General features: G+C 43.8%; 1 protein-coding gene across 6 annotated transcripts in view; it reads right to left on the bottom strand.

The window, feature by feature from the left end:
- The window catches only part of celf1 (cugbp, Elav-like family member 1), a 48,968-nt gene that overhangs the window by 16,627 nt on the left and 12,409 nt on the right, over positions 1-19,932 (bottom strand). For all 6 annotated transcript variants that reach the window (XM_076090878.1, XM_076090874.1, XM_076090876.1 and 3 more), the window contains 6 exons: positions 10,853-11,040; positions 10,347-10,429; positions 7,240-7,288; positions 5,784-5,918; positions 458-537; positions 69-230 (listed from right to left, as the gene is read on the bottom strand). In XM_076090878.1, the coding sequence (XP_075946993.1) occupies positions 69-230; positions 458-537; positions 5,784-5,918; positions 7,240-7,288; positions 10,347-10,429; positions 10,853-11,040 (697 nt within the window). The remainder of the gene's footprint in view (positions 1-68; positions 231-457; positions 538-5,783; positions 5,919-7,239; positions 7,289-10,346; positions 10,430-10,852; positions 11,041-19,932) is intronic.

Below are 19,932 nucleotides of genomic sequence, written 5' to 3'. Positions count from 1 at the left end.
ATTGCTTTGTGAACAGGCTAACCATTCCATTTAGCATCAACACACACAGGCCCTCTGAACACACTCACTGCTAGGTACTGTGGCCCCAGGCTGTTCAGCCCAGTGAGATTCCCCCACATTGAAGCAGCACTGAGCTGCTGCATCTGCTGCTGCAGCTGTTGGGCCATACGCTTCTGCTCCTTGTCCTTCTGAGTGTCTGCAAACTTCACGACAATAGGCGATGAACAGCCCTAAACACAGACAGTAAACCTTTACACTGACAGCATGGTGTACTGACATAATGTCATTCACTTTAAACTGAAGAGCAAATGAAATAATAAAGACCATTTAAAAAAGCTCTGCTACTCAAAACTATTTTTCTTTGTAACAGCAGAGACACTATAATCCACCAATTTTGAAATCAGGGTCACAATTTTACAACACCACATAATGTTTGTAGTGTATATTTGAAGTTCACCTCCATGGTTTGGGACTGGTGCATGGATTTGATGGCTGACTGGGCCATTTGTCTCGCTGTAAATGTCACAAATGCACAACCTAAAAGAGAAAAACACAATGTTTAGAACCACAACTCATGACGATTTCTCTGAAGAAACATCTCAGAGCTTCTATTTTACAAACCTCATGTTGCATGGCATTACTTTACTTTACTGCGTGGTTCCAAAACAAACTTAAAAGGTAAAAACAACTATAGGCGAAATATGTGCGCGAATGCACTTTGGAGAGAGAAAGGAGGACAGACAGGTGTACAAACAGCAGCAGATGGAGAGGTAAACCGTGCACACGCTGTACAGCATGAACTGTATCTGAAAGTTGTGTGTGTAAAAGGCAACCCTTTTATTATTTCTGTAATGGAACTGTATATTATTTGAAGCAATTACTACCACCTAGTGTTAAGTGTAGATGGTGCAGTATTCAACTAATACGTGGGTGGCACATGTGACAGAAAGTAGAGTTCTTCTTTTTCCAGTTTTTGTGACAAGATAGCTGTGTTCTTCAAGAGTTGTATCCTTCTTCATCCTGCTGTTTCTGGTCCTCTGAGTGGCAATGCCAGTGAGTATATTGAGAATGCAGATTTCATATGTTGGTTGTAAGTAGAAAGACTTTGATGACATGCGCAACATGTTACTGATTGAATATGTAGGTAGATAGCCCTTGAATGTATGGTTACTAGTGCTGGGCAACGATTACACTTTTGAATCACGATTAATTGCATTGTTATGCACAAAGTTCAATAATGAATTCAGAAGTAGTGTATTGTGCACTTTTATCTTGAAAGTACTGCTATATGAACAAAAGGTCAATAACATTTGGTTTGTAAACACTTTAAACACATCAGGTTCTTGTTAGCAGCAGTATTCCCTTTACACAGTAGCAGTTATAACACAGTTATAATGATTCTGATCATAGATATTCAGCCGGTGTTCACAACTTTATCTTCATGTGTGTAAGAGATGCAATCTAAATATACACCTTGAAAACTGCAAACCTATCTACGTCATGTTTTTATGTTTGTTAAATTCTCAGTAGTGATAACTAAATGATGCTTATTATACATATTAAAAACAAAACACTTTAAAAACTCTAAAAAAAATAATTTAAATGAATCATTTCTTTTTTGCTTTTTTTGGTATTTTGGTCAGACACATATGCAACGCTGATTACCGTAATATGTGTGGTATTTGTTATAAATGTACGTTGGTACATAGAGCAGTGATTTTCAACCGCTGTGCCGCGGCACACCAGTGTGCTGCGAGAGATCATCAGGTGTGCCTTGGGAAAATGTCCAATTTCACTTAATGAGTCCAAAAAAATATGATTTAGTTGTTGCAAATACTTTGCCATTGTTGAGCGTCTGAGCTGCAACATAGTGTCTGGCTAAGTAATAAATACTCTTCCATGCCAGTGGGTGGCAGTAGGTAGCGCAGTAATGACATGTTCATTTAGGACAGTAGAATGAAATGACGCGTGGGAGAAGTTGGGGTGACAAGACGAACAGCGATGGTGAAATATTTGAAAAGGAAAAATGCAGACTCTGAACTGGGCCCTGGACAAGATAACCCAGATGAAAAGCCTATAAGGATCAACACATTTAGAGACTTATCATTAAATTGTCAGCATGTATCCGGCCCTCGGTACAACAGCCCGCCAGAAAATATCATGTTTATCATAACCGGCCCGCCACAGAGCTCCAGGACGAGAAGTGGCGATGTGAGCTGGCTTCATGTGCAACATAACGAAGCATCTCACTGCGCTAAACCTGCAGCTTCAGGGACGGGGACGTGTGATCACAGACATGTGTGATGCAGTAAAGGTCTCCACCGCTGTGTTCCCGACTGCGCATGTTGCTGATAAACTGGATGCACTTGGCACAGAGTTCACTCTGCGATTTGCCGACTTTGCAGCTCAGAAATTTAAATCTGAACTGCTCAGCAATCCGTTTGCAGTTGAGGTGGAAAGAGCACCTGTGGAGCTGATAGAGCTCCAGTGTAATGACACTCAAGGCAAAGTGTGACTCTGAGGGCGCTGCGCAGTTTACAAGCTTCACCCCCGAAACGATGCCTTAACCGCCTCCATGCTGCTCAAATGCTCTGCATGTTTGGAAGCACATACCTGTGTGAGCAGCTGTTCTCTGTGATGAAGATGAACACAAACCCACACAGGAGTCTCACTGATGCACCTTCACTCCATCTTGAGGGTTTCCACAGAACCTAACCCCAGATATTAATGAACTGGCAGCCAAGAAAAGATGCCAAACATCTGGCTCTGGTACGTATGCATAAAATAATGTAGCCTACCTCAACATGTATTCTTTTTGCACTTTGTCCAATATCCCTTCTGTCCTGTTTATTAAATGGTGACTCTATTTGGCCCTCAACGTAGTCTCAATTTCTTATTGTGTCCCTCCCTGTGGTGAGTTTGACACCCCTGACATATCTGCTGTAGGCTATTATGCTAAAAGGTGTCATTTTGTAACGTTTTTGGTTGTTGGTCTGCCGCGGGATCTTTTTAATGTAAAAAATGTGCCGCGGCTCAGAAAAGGTTGAAAAACACTGACATAGAGGGTGATAAGAAGCTGTACATGGAGGGACTTAGGACCCAGGGGAATGTAGGCGAAGCAGACCTGGAGTCTGTACAGTGGCAGTAATCTGCAGCATGAGAAAGTTATGCTAATAAAGAGTTGAGTTAAGATCAGTTTGTTCTCTCGTGCTTATATGTTTATTTAAAAACACGACAACATGTATTCTGATATTGTCACGATCCTGTAACGAGACGATCGCCGTTACGGGATCGCGCGCGCGAGACAGGAGGGGACGATGGTGACGGAGTGAAGGGGGGGGGGAGCCGCAGCAGCAGCAGGAAGAGAAGGCAGAGACGCCACAGAAACACACACACACAAACACAGCTGTTCACCGCTTGCTGCCAGGCTCTTGTGTTAAAAATGTCCACTTAATAATATTTTTTAAAAACTGCGTTAACGCGCGATAAAATAATTGTCGTTGCCGTTCATTAATGAATGCATTAACGCGATAATAACGCGTTACCTTGCCCAGCACTAATGGTTACATTATTTTGTATCAGAGTTTTGCACTCTGGTCCGGAGCATTGATGAGCTCCGATGTTACTGGCTCTTTTTATGTGTACTTTAATGTTCTGGTGTAATATATTATCATGCTGCAGCTTGCATCTGCTCTCAGTCTATGGGAGGAGCTCCTCCAACTACACAGGTGCAAAAACACACACACACACACACACACACACACACACACACACACACACACACACACACACACACACACACACACACACACACACACACACACACACACACACACACACACACACACACACACACACACAGCTGGCAGAGAGGCGTGGGGGAGACACCGAACCAGGTGAAGTGAAGATTACTGGAGTTGATGACAACTACGCTCATTACTGTAAGTGTAACAAAATATTTGTGAGTAAAAGAACAATACTTTATCATTGTACCTGTTCAACAAGCATGAACATGTAAACAGAAGTGAAACCTAATTTACTCTGATCTGTCACAGTCTCTCATCCACAGCTTCTATTTTTACACAAGCACAGCACGCCAGCTCGGCTTAGAGCAATTTTTGAACAAACAAGCTAAAACAAAAGCTTTATGTCTGTAGTTCAGTGTGCTTTGGCAGCACCCTGACTGTAATCCTGCGGGTTTATTGTTGGAATGCTGTTAAGCGTTAGCTCCCATCATTTCCAAAGGCTTCTCAAACAAAGATGTACATGTCCAGTACAGAAATGACGGGAGCCATTTGTGGACTGTCCATCACGAATACAAGATTCAATCCAGAGTATGAATCTAAAATGCAGAAAAGAGAGAAGTGCTATCTCAATCGAACCTGAAAGATACTACCGGTAACATCAGCGTGTGTAGCTATATATTGCGACGTCTTCGGGCAGTAGAAGCCACACTGTCAAAATTTCTTGCGAAATTTTCTAGTTTAATCACTAGTTTAGTTTGTTCTTGTAAACTTCTCTGCTGGCTGAAACAAAGCAGCTCCTCCTCCCTCTACCAGAGTTACCTGCAACCAGTCAATCAGCAGAGGACAGAGGAATGACTGACACTGATTGATGTCTGTGTTCTTCATTCTTTATAAACTTCACTCAGGAATGTTGTCATTTTAGTGACAGATTTGTTTACACTTAGATATTAATGACTTTATGTAGCGACTTTGCTGTTGTAAACATTACCGTTCTGCTCTAGAAACAATATTTAGAATATGAACAAATTATCATCCTGTTTTTACAATTATATACACGTTTTTAAAAGCAATTATTTAGACATGAGGAATAACAGATTATTGATAAGAGTAGCTCCTAGTAGTAATAACATACTAAATATAGTAGCTATCCCTACTTGAAGGCCACCGTAGTTCTCTGAAACACTTGGAAGGGAGGAGTGAGCGGAGGTTGCAATCTGTAACCTCACCACTAGATAATGAATCTTACACACCGGGCCTTTAATTAAGTAAAGTATCAATACTACAGTCTGTTACTAGACCTGCATTCAAAACACTCAAGTAAAGAACTAAAATATTAGCACCAACATATACTTATAGGACGCCACCAAAAGTAGATTATTCCACTTCAGAATAATATATATTACATTATAATTTTGATTATAGTCATTTTAATTACTTTATATACAGCTAGGTAGTTTAAGCTATAATAATACATGATCATGTCCTTGTTGATTATATTTTATAGAAGTGGTAGCCCTGGACACATGCTGAGTTATTGCAGCATTCTGTCTAGCTGATGGATGTCCTATATTCACTCTTTGTTGGCTCCGTTGTGCTGTCTGCCAGCTCCTGAGGGAAACGTGTGATAGATGTTCACCAGCTAACTAACTGTGTCTGCTGCTGAGCAGCTATCGTCAGAGGATTCTCACAGTCTGTAGATTCAGCTGATAATTCTCTGGAGGTTCATCACTATGAAAAAACACTTTTACATTGTCTGTTGTCATTACTGTCAAGTGACACATTATTAATTCAAAAAAAGACCAAGTACAGTGTCTCTAATCTGGTTTACAGTGTTAACAGAGACTTGCTGACCGTGCAGCTGTTACCACTATCACACAACGGTCTCTTTAACCAGACCGTTGTACCTTATAATAGTGGTCTCCAAATACTCTTGTATTGGTTTTCTTTTATTCTTATTTTAGTTTAATAGATCATATTATTTATTTCCGTGTGTGTGTGTGTGTGTGTGTGTGTGTGTATAAATACAGAATATATTACCACGACTGAGTCCATCAGGGCCTCGAAGGATCCGGCACTCCTCTATCTGTCCGTATGGTGAGAACATCATTCGGATGTCGTTCTCGTTACACTTCTTGGAGATCATTCCAATGAACAGCTTCCTGTCCTCCACTGCTGTATTCAACACAACACACCACTACATCAAAACACACCTGCTCTGTGTCAAGGTCAATGGTGTAATAGAACATTCAACATGCACATATGTGTCATTTTGGCTCTTTTGCAACTTATGTCATCAAAGTCACTTGAGTTAAGTTTAGGACAACATCGTCTAACAGCTGAGCTCTGTGGCACTTAAAGGATGGGTTCAACATTGTTCAAGTCTGGCTTAAAACAACAGTCAGGAGCCCATACAAACCTGAAGCAGGCGTGGCTCGCTGTAATCATTCCTCTTGTTCAAGATGGCCGTAAAAACATCCTTTCCAACAGTAATGTGAATCAAACGTAAGTGATGGAGGACTAAATACCCACTTCTCCTTCTGCGCTGATGCCCCATATTAGCTTCAACTAGACTTTTGAATACAATTTTGCACAAAGCAAGGACTTTGCCCCATCACTGACGTTGAAAGCCCTTTTATTGGCCAGTATGAACAAGAGAAATAATTACAGCAAGCAAAAACATGTCCATGTGCATATAGGCACTTCAGTATTGATTTGACTTATATTTTAAAAAATTGAGAAGACTTCATTTTCTCAACAGAATAAACATGTTTAAAGTCATGTCCACACTATCGTAGTAGATTTGGATAATGCAAGTCTTACACTGTAGAGTGGGTGAGAAAACTACATTTAAAAGAAAAAGATGTAATGAACGTAACCATTTATCTGTTGGGTTTGTCTTTTAGCATGTGGAAGGAACTCCACTTGACAGACACACTTCAGATTAACAAAAGGAGAACAAATGAAAAACATCCAATCACTAACAGACATTTTAAAAATAGAGAATATTCCTTGTAAAGTTCAGCAACGTGTTACCACACATCGCTGGGGAATGGACCTCCCAGCACAAATGTCATATGAGATGTACGTCATTGCCTCCGTATGCCTGCTGTAGATGACCCTATCATTGGTTAAACCAGGAAATGATGGAGACTACGTAATGATGCAGAGAACCTGTGGTGGGTCCCAAACACCAGTGTGTAACTTAAGTAGAACAGCGTGTTAATCTAGCTACAACTAGTCACAACTGTTCTATCTATAGTCATTCAGTCACAGGTTGGCACCAGCACGGCGCACAATTGGTATTTCAACAGTTGTAGTCGCACTTAATGTCATTCAACAGTCTCACCAGTCTAATTACTTTGACAAATGATATATTTATAATTATTAAAAGCAATAGGCTTTTTTAGGGACATTATTAGAAAGGGAATGAACAGAGTTGTTTGCTAGTATCAAAGGACAGACAACACAGATGAAAATGCTAGAAAGTCCTTACCATTGTTTTTCTCACTGTCGGCTGGCTTCATCTGGATTGGGTGGTGCATCTGAACAACAAACAACACATTAGTACTCAGAATGCTGAGATTTGGATTTCACAGGTCCCCTGTCCTTTTTATGAACGTTTATTTGGCCGTTAATGGACGTTGATGTTAATATGGGGGCTGTGGCTCAGTGGTAGAATGGGTCGTTTATTAATCGTACAAATCTGTGGTTCGATCCCCGGCTCCTCCAGTCCGCATGTGAAAGTGTCAATGGGCAGTCTTTGCCATTGGTGTGTGAATGTGCGTGAAAGAGCATTAAGATTTACAGAGGCACCTTTCATGGCCGTCTCTGCCATTCACTGGGTGAATGTTGCCGTATAGTGTAAAGACTGGGGTCAGTTCAGTCTTGATATTAATGAATGCACACAGAGGGATTCACAAATATTTTGTGATTTGTATATAAATGGCTCTCTCCACAAAAATACTTTTTAGTGCACACAAAAAGTATTATTATTATATATAAATGTAAACATAAAAGAAGATAGGATTAGTCAGGACCAGATTGTTTTACCCTTCTGCATGCATGAAATCATATCACCTGTTTAAATAGAGTAATTACATCCAACCTTTGTTAAAGAACATTTTATATCCCACAAGATCATTAATTGTAAATTTAAAAATGACAAAAACAGTGCTTGAAAATAAAGCTCTTTATTCATAGACTGACATTGAAATATAAATTGGGTACACATAATGCAAAAAGTAGCAGAGCCATAACTTGTATGTAAACTGTCCAGATCATGCAAAGAGATGCTGGTGGAGCTCTCAGGTCAGAGGTCATCTTCGCATACTGTGAGGAGAGTCTGCTGGGTTCAGGAACCCCTCATCAGACTGGAACTTCAGGACCGAGTGCCTGTAAAACATGTCAGATTCACCGTTACATTATACGGTCATGTAATAACATCAAGGTGTACGACAGTAAGTGTGACAGGAGGAAAGTTATAGTCTACTGCAACAATATCTGGCAACATCTACAAACAGTGTAAAAATGACAGTTTTATCGAGTATGGAGGAAGAAATTAATTACACAGCATCTGACTAGCAGTGTAACTGGTGTTGTTGTAAACCGCTTGTAAACTCATCATTCATAATCATAGTAACGTTACACTCTGCCCAGTGTTATTACAGGTTAGCGTATTATTTAGCCTGAGATAACATGAAACTGAAGAAAGTATTCACGTAGCAAAGTTTTCTAGTCGTCCCTCTGTGGTCGGAAAGCAGCGATAAGATGTTTACAGACTTTACTCAGAATGTCTCCTCTCAGTTCACCCACTGCTCTCTCTCTCTCCTCTCACTCACTAGGGGAAGTGTTTTATAGCCAAGAAATGTTCGCATATACAAGGAAATTGTCTTGGTGAATAACAATAAATACAGCGCAAAAGTCTAAAGACATAATTTAAAGTTGGTTATTTTAGCTGGTGTCTCTTTCGAGGGAGCCGAGCACCACTGGCCTGAGCAAGTTAGTGACTGGTGCTAACAAATCAAAGCTAACGCTGCAAAACCAAGCAAAAGAATAACTTGTTTTTTTTAATTCCATACAGTTTGACTCTGTTTTTCACATCTGTGCCTTCAAGGCAGTCTGTCAAGTAAATCTACAGCCTCAACAGAAGCAACACACACAAACAGACCGATGTGGGCCTTTGTGCTAGCAAAGCCAGCTTAGCTTCACTGCAGTGCAGTTTCACAAAAAAACAAACATCTGGCTTCATATGAGACTTAATGTCCACAGTATCTCTCTGTATTACCTGACATTACTACATTACCTCCAGCCTGTGGACCTTTAAATCAAAGCTAGCCACATTAGCAGCTAGGCATGCTAACAGTAACAGGCTAAACTACACAGTAAGTCACATAACATAAAAATGGCTAAACTTACAGTTTCCAAGTTTGAAGATGGGTCACAGACAGCCGTTCCAGATCCATCCAGAACTTCAGTTTTATAGATGTTACTGGCCCTCATTGAGACAAGAGTTTTCCTGTTGTTGTGAGGACATTTCAGTAAAAACGATCCTAAAATACCTAAAAATTAAGTAAGTCTACTGGGTGTTCACGTCCTCAGGTGATGGAACTAAATTAAATGACGTCTTTTCTGTTGGTTCATGCAACTAACAACAGAACAAGTAGCATTGATTGAGCTGTGTATGCAGGTCCATGATAGCCAGAAAATCAACATGGTGGACAGCAGCGGATTGTGAGGAGCTCCTTGGGTGGGGTCACCAAGTTACAGAACCACCAGGAAAGACATACATAAATGGCTGGGTACTTCTAATGACATACAAACAAGTCCCTATTTTGATCATCTCTTTTTTTACACAGGTTTTCAGATAGATGGAGCAGAAGAAAAAGAGAGAGGGTGTAGACACACTGGGGACACATATTTCTGTTTATAAGCCATGAAAAAGTGCATTGTGCATAATAGGTGACCTTTAAAGTTATCATAAAGAAGCAATGCCTTGGCTTGCAGTGTCATTGTTTAATTATTTTGTCAGAGAAGACATGACTAGCCTGTATTAGTTTGACATATTAGTAATATGACAGCTGCTCACTTTTGGTACTTCGGTACTAATCAACAGTGAGTATTTGAAGTTTCAGCCTGGTGCGTGTGTGTGTGTGTGGTGGGACTCAACCTGCAGCATGCTCCCAAATCTCCTCTGGTAACTGGACAGCTGTGACCAGAGAGATCTCCACCGCTCTGTCTGTGCTCAGCATCTCATCTTCTCATCCCTCTGTGTATGCTAGTGTAGATGTACTTAAAATTCACGTTTGCGGGCCCTCTCCCCCTAAAAGGCGGCGAATTGAGGCTGATGTGTCCGTGCATTGTGACCACATTGAACACAAGTGTAAATGTAATTGCGTTTTCAATTCACATCTACGCGAGCTTAAGCAAGTTAAGACGACCCACTCCACCTCTGAGCCACAGGCGCTCCATCAAAGAAATATGTGGATATACACTAAAGTACTCGAATGTGTACTTGAACGTTTATTACAGCCCCAAGAAGTCCAAGGCTTCCATATAAACCAGCATGCATTGAAAGGGCAGATTAAGGAGGCTGTCACCTACCCCTGGCAGAATCTTCATGTTGTGCAGCGCGTTCTGTGCTTCCAATGCTGATTTGCGAGAGTAGTACGTTATAAAACAGCAGCCTGCCGAGGATTGAAAGAGACAACTGTGTCACACACCTGACTTACTAAATATGGTGTGTAAAACTCATACATCTGTTATGTTGTTTGTCAGCACCACCACTAGGCTATTACAAGGCCCTCATCAATCCAAACAACTGTAAGGAAAGAAAAAATGAAAATGAAAATTTAATAAAAAATGTGTTTTTCCTTGTCTTCAAAGAAGACATAAACACATAAAAACACTATTAAATGGAGGAGTTCTTTGAAAAAATGTTTTGGAAAGTTCAATAAAGTAATTGTAAGAGTCCACATAATGGCTGTCGCCGGGCTGGAGGCAAAAAAAACAACCTGCAACCCAGTTACATTTTATACTACACTGCTAAATATTACAGATTCAAATGAAATACCTTTGACAACACATTATTATCTCACTAGTAGGCTGACCTTTGCTCTGTGGTGGATTCTGACTGCGGTCCCGGAGAACGTTTATCTCATAGACTGCTCCATAAGGCTCAAACAGCTCCCGAAGTTGCTCCTCGGACCAGGACCGTGGAATCTGTCCCACGAACATCTTAATGGCATCAACGTCTGGTTGGTCAGGGTGGTCCAGAGACCCATTCATCTTCTTCCCACTACAAAGACAAATACGAGTAATACCAATAAGCACAGCCTTCTACTTGTTCTGTTCATTGTGTCATGCTACTTCTAGCCTAACAGGGACCACTTCCCAGCAGCACGTATTCTGAAACCCTTTTACACCAAAATGAGTGCGTATATGCACACAGGACAACCAGCTTGTTGAAAAAGACAATGATCATTCTTTTTTTTTTACGAGTGCAACAGAATCATCCAGTGAGGGACAACATGTGAATCATGAACCTGTTAGAAGAAGCACAAGGTGAACTTGTATAAACGAGACGTCTTCAGTCGCTCGGCCCGCTGTCGGCTCTCGGTCATTCACAGCCGGTATGTTTTACACAGCCATACAGAGCTTGTTATGCTAATAGTGGTGCAATGGATTATAAAACTCACGGTTCGGATCGGATCACAATCAGAGTCACGGATCAGATCAGCACAGAGGAAAAAAGGGAGCAAATATCCCTTTTACAGATCCCTGATCACATTTTTTGCCGCCGATACTAATTGCAGATCATTGATGATCCATACTGGCAGATACAGATCCCTCTGTTGTTTGATTATACTGTACTTCTGCTCTGGTTTTTGCTCTTAGATGGTTGTTTAAAAAGGAGATGCACTTATGACTTCTGGTGACTAGTAGTTCTCTTGACTACCTACGTTGAATACACTTATTGTAAGTCGCTTTGGATAACAGCGTCTGCTAAATGACTGTAATGTAATGTGATGTCTACGAGGCTCCAGACTATTTTTCATTGCACCGTCCCAAAAATCATTTCAACCACTCTGAAGTGTGTAAACCATCAAAAATTCTAAATGTTATTCTTTTACTTTGTCATAGTCATTTAGTGGTTTTTCTTCATAAAAACACACAATTCAAATGATGAATCTGTTTAGAGCTAATAAACAGGTCATAGTTCATCTCTAATATCTATTTATGTTTTGAAAACTATTGGTGGATAACGATCGTCAGTTAAGCGTTATTTCACACGCTGATGGTTCACGATCCACGGTTCACAATGGTCTGTTTTAGTTTAGTTTAGTTTTTATTTGTTCGAGAGGGACAATGTACATTGATGAACACTTTAAATTAAAATGTAAATGCACCCAATTACAGCCGCAAGGCTGATTTCCATTGTCTGTCCCCCTGCTAGAATGTACAGGCTGAGTGTCCTAAAGGAAAAGGTCATGCCAAAATGCAATAGTAATAAACTAAAATCAATTACAGTCTGTAGCTGACAATACACAATAGTTCGATAATAAAAAGTTAATGGATAAAAAAGGAATCGCATATATATATAAAAGAAACTAGAAAAAAATATCACAGTGTAAGGAAGACATTTCAAATTCATCGTATTGCACCCAGATATATTGCACATAAGGGCATTAATTAATTTGCACATTTAAGGTTTCATTCATTCATATAACATTAGTACATCACATATCCATGACACTAATACTGCTAACCCAGGTTAAACTATCTATGTGCACAAGTTTGGGTGGACAACAGCCATCCCTTCATGTGCTTTTTAAAAGTGCTGAAGTTTGGGCACTCCCTAACGGAGGATGGTAAAGTGTTCCAGAGGGTGCCGCCTTTGACAGACAGAACCGTCTGACCAAAGGTGGTGCGCCTGTGTGGGATGACACAGTCGCCTCTGTCGGAGGCTCTGGTGACTCTAGTCGCAGGGCCGCAGACAGGTCTCTGTTTGGTGTACTCGTTCAGCGGAGGAGGTGCCAGACCATTTAGGACTTTGTAAATGATGCTGGCTTCTTTAAGGCTGATAAGGTTGTTGAAACTTAAAAACGTATGTTTGTTCAGGATGTGGCAGTGATGATAGGTTCGCGGTTTCTTGTCAAAGACTTTGAGTGCTCTCTTATACAGAGATTCTATGGGTTTGAGTGTTGCTGTGCACGTGAGTGACCAGCTGGTCAGACAGTACACTAAATGTGCGACGATCATGGAATGTCCTGGCTGCGTTTTCTGTCAAGCTGTTTCTGATGTGCCTGAAATTTAGGAGGTTGAATTTGATGCGAGTCGCTACCTTAAGTTACACCACTACTTTTGAATGAGGTTGGTCGTTTTCCGTCTACATATTAAAGAAAAGTAAATAAAACAAGTCTACAATAATGATGCATTACTTGTGTTATGGATGGAGAAGGCTCTCTAAACATTGATGTTGTATTGGAAACTTGTCGGTCTACAAATATTGCCTTTGTCATTTTGATATTTTTGTATTCCAGCTACAAACTCATTCAAATGTCACTGCGTGTTGTAGTTCAGCATTTTCATATTTACATTTTCTGTTAGATATTCAGTGTTTTCTGCTTTTTGAAAATAATGGAAGTCAATAGAATGAATGATGCGTCTGAGTGATAACCTACTGTAAACATTTTAATAGTTTTACATATGAAACTTAATTTCAGCTTCTTGATTTCTTTAATAGTTGTTGTTCTTCTTTAAATTACTTTACTTACTTTAATGTTTACTGCTTGCACTTCAACTGACAGCTACACTGACACCTTGTATCGGCCGATATGGATCATCTGTGATCGTCAGTTGGTGTCAGTGTCAAACGAATGGGATCGGGGCATCATTTGCTCCCTTTTTTCTTTAGTGCTGATCCGATCTGTGACTCAAAACCGTGATACGATCGTGCGCCCCAAGTTAAAAAGATACATCAGATCACACAGAAACAATGCTACACCTAAGCAATCCCATAGCAGTTATTTAGAAAAACACAATCCTCTTCTTAAAGAAATGCACAACAGGGCTGCTTCAGTTTGTGTTCACTATTTATCGGACTAAGAACCAGACGCTACATCGGAGAAATCTTTAAGCACGATGTTCAGATCTGCGTTATTGAACCGCAAAACAAGCAACACTGATGTGGCACTAGTCTGACTCACCGGATGCAGACTGGCCTAATATCTCACGTGAAATGAACTTTGACCCTTATCACCTTATATAGTAGATATGAAAAGCTGCTTACTTTAACATCCAGCAGACACGGAGAAACATCGTTCTATTTCATCCTTACTGACTGCCAGAGGCAGTGCTTCACACTGGATATCTTCCGTCTCGCGCATGCGCAGGTCGAATATTTATACCAACAAAGTCACCTGTGACCTCGGATGACCCCCGTCGTCTATAACTTCCGGTGTCATCCTGAGTTCAGTCCTTTTTCATCTTCTCGCTATGCAGGTTAGCTACCATGGTAGCATAAACAAAGATGTGTCTACGATCAAGACATATTAGAGCTTGTCGCTGTAGCCTTGTGACCACCGGTCGGAGTTGCGGATTTTCTCGCCCTCCAAAGGCTGCGACAAGCTGTCCCTCTTCGGAGGGAGCGGTGTGTTCACCGTTCGGACATCGAGCCCCGGACTGGTGGACGCACCTATCATCGGTCGTCACCAGTCTGATAAGGGCCACCTAAGTCGTGAAGACAGCAATCGGTGAGATCGATTAACATTGTTTTCTATAACCGTTGTTCGTTTTCCACGGTTGGCAGAGCGCTTCCGCTCTAGCTAATCGAGTGGCGCGCTAACGAGAGCGTAGAATATACGCTGTCGGCCCGCCCTTCACAGTGAGCAGAGTGTCCTGCTCAGGCTAACTTGATGAGATGCAAGTTCGACTAGATCGACATTAGCATTATGTCCACTGGTTTCGTAACATTACGGCTATCACAGTTAGCAGAGTGTTTCCGCTCAGGCAAACTTGATGAGATGCTAGTTCGACATTAGCATTAAGTCCACTGATGTTGTAACATTACGGCTATCACAGTGAGTGTTCCTGCTCAGGCAAACTTGGTGAGAGACTAGCTCGACTAGATCGACATTGTGTCCATTGAGATTTAGGTTTTACATCTGACATAATTCACAGTTAGCAGTGTCTTCACTCAGGCTAACTTGGTGAGATGCTAGCTAGACAAAGCTGATACTGGGACTGTGTCCATCAACTTTGTAACCTTACGGCTGTCACAGTTAACAGAGCGTCTCCGCTCAGGCTAACTCAGTGGGAAGCTAGCTAAACAAAGCTGATACTGGGACTGTGTCCATCAACTTTGTAACCTTACGGCTGTCAGTTAACAGAGCGTCCCCGCTCAGGCTAACTCAGGGGGAAGCTAGCTAAACAAAGCTGATACTGGAACTGTGTCCATCAACTTTGTAACCTTACGGCTGTCACAGTTAACAGAGCGTCTCCACTCAGGCTAACTCAGTGGGACGCTAGCTAAACAAAGCTGATACTGGGACTGTGTCCATCAACTTTGTAACCTTACGGCTGTCACAGTTAACAGAGCGTCTCCGCTCAGGCTAACTCAGTGGGAAGCTAGCTAAACAAAGCTGATACTGGGACTGTGTCCATCAACTTTGTAACCTTACGGCTGTCAGTTAACAGAGCGTCCCCGCTCAGGCTAACTCAGGGGGAAGCTAGCTAAACAAAGCTGATACTGGGGCTGTGGCCATCAACTTTGTAGCATTACAACTATCACAGTTAGAAGAGTGTTCTCGCTCAGGCTAACTCAGTGAATGCTAGTTATATTAAATCAACATTGATGTTGTGCCCATTGATGCTTCTTACGCATTACGGCTGTCGCAGCTGGCAGTGTCCTCACTCAGGCTAACCTGGTGGGACACTAACTAGACTAAGTTAATACTGGGATTGTGTCCATTGATTTTGTAACATTACGGCTATCACAGTTAGCCGAGTGTCCTCGCTCAGGCTAACTGGTGGGACACCACTATTTACAAGCGACGGTCCTAGTGAAGAGTGTCCTCGCTCCCCTCTCACTGTAAAGACTGTTTTGTTGGTCTGTTTCCACAGTGGCAGAGTGCTCTCGCTCAGGCTAACTGGTGGGTCACCAATATCTGCAGCAAATATCGTAGTGAAGAGTGTCCTCGCTCCCCTCTCACTGTAAGGACTGTTTTTTGGGTCTGTTTCCACAGTAGCAGAGTGCTCTCGCTCAGGCTAACTGGTGGGTCACCAATATCCACAGCGACTGTCCAATTGAAGAGAGTGTCCGAAAAGATCACTCTCCTCTGACTGCCCCCTGCCTGTTCTCTCAATATTCAGCAGAGCGCTCCCGCTCAGACTGATTTGGAATTCCGCATCAACTAGTGGGACAAGGGTTCCACCAGAATCGCGGCCATGTTAAACTCTCCCAGCTGTAGGACCTGTATAGCTCCTCTTCAGCCTGAGGACGGCCCTGATCTCTTGCCTTAGCCTCGAGCATCTGAGGGAGGGCCTCTCGGAGAACCCAGGCAGGACCTGCGGTATCACGCCTTGAGCAGTAAGGTCTGCTAGGCTGGCCGAAGTGGAACACCTGATGCGTGAGGTCTACCTCCCCCTGTCAGGGCAGCTGAATCCAGCCCAACCTACCCTGATCATTTGTATGGCGCTGGCACGCCTACAGTGGGATACACAGCAGCTGGAACTTCCACCTGTGAGTGCCTTCTTCAGGCGCCTTCCCGCCCTCACCACCTTTTCTGTTCCTCCCTCCGAGGAATATCTGAGGGAGTTGCATGCATGCTGGAGAGACACCAGGGCTCTCTCCCGCCTTACATCAGATGGCAAACCCTGACGGCCATGCAGGAGGTGGCAAAATTTGGCCTTGCACATATGCCAGCCATTTAGCCGACTATTGCGTCCCTCATAGTTTCCCCTGAGGAGACTCTGAGGCCCGATGCCAGGTGCCCTCAACCCAACGTCAGGTCAAAGATGACCTGCTATCCAGGGCTTATGACACAGCAGCGCTGTGCACCGTATCGACAACTCCCTCTCCGACCTCATACTTGCCCTCGCAGCTTCTCTGCAGCAGGCTACTTCGACGCTTCCGCCTCCAGCCTCAGTGATGCTTCATTGCAGGCGTTTGCGCTCATGTCAAGGGAACTTGGACATATGATGTCCACCCTGGTCCAGACTCGCCGCCAGGTTTGGCTGGTGCAGTCACCCCTATCTGAGACATGTAGGAGGACCCTCTGTACTGTCCCAGTGGAACCTGGTGAGCTGTTCGAGTCAGCTGCTATACAGGCGCTTCAGCGAACTGTTGAAGCTAGCCAGACCAGGCAGCAGTTCTCTGGTCTTCGCAGGGACATGCCTGCATCCCGCAGACCTAGGGGTCCCACTTTTCAGCCTCCAGCTTACCCTAGTAGCCGACACAGGCCTCACCGTCCTGCTGAGAGGCCGGGCCGCTACCCATACAACCCTACCTACGTCCCCCCCTCCAGACAACCTCCGAACTTGGGGACGAACAGTCGCCCCCCGCCCCCCCCCCCCCCAAAAGCCTCCAGAGGCAGGGGGGCCAGGAGATGTCTCCGGGCCGGCTGTCGGGGTTTTCCTCCCAGCAGCAGATTTCCAAGGGAGAGTGGTTCACGTCTATCGACGCCTATTCCCATGTTCCCATGGTGCATCACCACAGGCAGTTTCTACGTTTCGACCTTTTAAGGCCGCCACTTTCAGTCCAGGGTGCTTCCATTCAGACTCTCCCATCTCCCCATGGGTGTTCACAAGGTGTGTTACTGCTGTCCTTTCCCCCTGCAATCACAGGGCGTGAACATACTGCCGTACTTAGACAACTGGCTGACCTGGGCGCCATCCCGGCTTCAGGCGCCACAGGACACTGCTCGCCTTCTCTCACGTGGCCCGGTGGACCTCAAGGTGAACATGGAGAGGAGCTACCTGAGCCCCTCTCAGAGCATAACCTTCATTGGTGTGGCCCTATGAGGGCCCGTCTGTCACCCCAGCATGTGTACAACAACCCCCACAACCTCTCCCCCTTCCGAGGGGGCAGACGGTTGCCCTACATCCTTTTCTCCGACTATTGGGTAAACTGACAGCTGCCTCAACTGTCGTTCTCTTGGGTTTGCAGATGGCTGAACAGCCTTCACTTGGATGCCAAGTGGCACAGATACAGGGCAATAATATTATCAAAACAGTGCCTACTCACTCTATCCCCATGGAGGGAGAGTGCATATCTGGCAAACAGTGTCCCCATGGGCTCGGTTCCATTCCACCGGGAGATTGTCACAACAGATACCTGCCTCTCAAGGCAGGGGTGCAGTGTGACAGAACAAGACAGCTTGGGGGCAGTTGTCTGCTCAAAGACCGCAGGGGCAGGTCAAGGTTCTAGAGCTAGCGCTCAAGCACTTCCTTCCATATTTGAAGGGAAAGCATGTGCTTGTCCGGTTGGACAACACCTCTGCTGTGATTTCACATAAACTATCAATGGGGCACCAGATCTGCAGACGTTGCTACGGGGATCACCGTGCCCTTCTGACTTGGGAGGCCCCTCGCCTGACCAGCCTGTGGGCAATGTACCCACCAGGAGAACAGAACCAGGTTGTGGTTTTCCTGTTCCGTCACAAGCCTTCACCGTGAGAGTGGCGGCTGCATCCAGACGTGTCGACCCACTGCCCCCACTGGGTCTCCCTGACGGAGAGGACCAGTCCTCTGGGTCAAGATGCCCTGGCTCACACGTGGCCAGAGGATCTTCTTTATGCCTTTCCACCATTTCCTCTGATTTTGCTAAACGCTTGTCAGAGTTCTTCCCCGACAGGAGGGATCTCCTGTCGCAACTAGAAGGTCGGATTTGGCAATCCAATCCCTGCCGCCTTCAACTATGGGTCACGGGAGGGCCCGACCGGATGCTGAGTGGCTGCATAGAACCAGTCAGACTGACTATTCTGAATGCCAGCGCGATCTACCTGCCTGCAGTACAAAAATAGGTGGAAGCTGTTCTCTGACTGGTGTGCGGCTCAGAACAGGGTCCCAGTACAGCGCCCCGTGCCTGCTGTACTGAGTTTCTACAGTCCCTCCTAGATAAGGGCCGGTCTCCCCTGCATGGGACCTACCCTTGGTACTGGACACCTTATGCTTGTCTCCTTTTGAACCCCTGGCACAGGCGGAGCCGAGATGGCTATCAGCCAAAACATTTTTTCTCCTTGCCGTCAATTCAGCTCAATGTGGGGGCGGGCTGCATGCCCTGTCGGTGAAAGAATCATGTCTGAGGTGGAACTCAGATGGCTTGGGTGTCACTTTGTGGCCTAATGCAGTGTTTCTCCCAAGGGTGTTGATACATTCACATATCAACCAGCCTATCCAGCTGGCAAAGTTGACCTCCCCCATCGGGAGAGGAGAGGTCAAGGCTGCTGTGCCCAGTGTGGGCCCTCAGAGCTTATGTGGAAGCCACCGCCTGCATACGGCAGTCGGAGCAGCTCTTTGTCAGTTATGGTGAGCCTAAGAAGGGCTGTGCTCCTTCTAAAAAAAAAAAAAAAAACAGCACCTATCCCACTGGATAGTGGAGGCCATTGCCTATACATACAAGGCGAGCGACTGCGCTCGGCCATCCGGGGTGAAGGGTCACTCTACCAAGAGTGTCTCCACGCCAAGGGCAGCCCTGAGAGGTGTGCCTGTGGAGGATATACAGGTGCTGGTCATATAATTAGAATATCATCAAAAAGTTGATTTATTTCACTAATTCCATTCAAAAAGTGAAACTTGTCTATTATATTCATTCATTACACACAGACTGATATATTTCAAATGTTTATTTCTTTTAATTTTGATGATTATAACTGACAACTAAGGAAAATCCCAAATTCAGTATCTCAGAAAATTAGAATATTGTGAAAAGGTTCAATATTGAAGACACACTCTAATCAGCTAATTAACTCAAAACACCTGCAAAGGCCTTTAAATGGTCTCTCAGTCTAGTTCTGTAGGCTACTCAATCATGGGGAAGACTGCTGACTTGACAGTTGTCCAAAAGATGACCATTGACACCTTGCACAAGGAGGGCAAGACACAAAAGGTCATTGCAAAAGAGGCTGGCTGTTCACAGAGCTCTGTGTCCAAGCACATTAATAGAGAGGCGAAGGGAAGGAAAAGATGT

Source organism: Anarhichas minor, unplaced genomic scaffold (assembly GCF_050575085.1).
Source record: "Anarhichas minor isolate MPS153535 unplaced genomic scaffold, ASM5057508v1 ptg000013l, whole genome shotgun sequence".
In the NCBI taxonomy this organism is placed as follows: Eukaryota; Metazoa; Chordata; class Actinopteri; order Perciformes; family Anarhichadidae; genus Anarhichas; species Anarhichas minor.
Note: the sequence above shows the minus strand (reverse complement) of the source record. Positions and strands in the feature narration are given on the sequence as shown.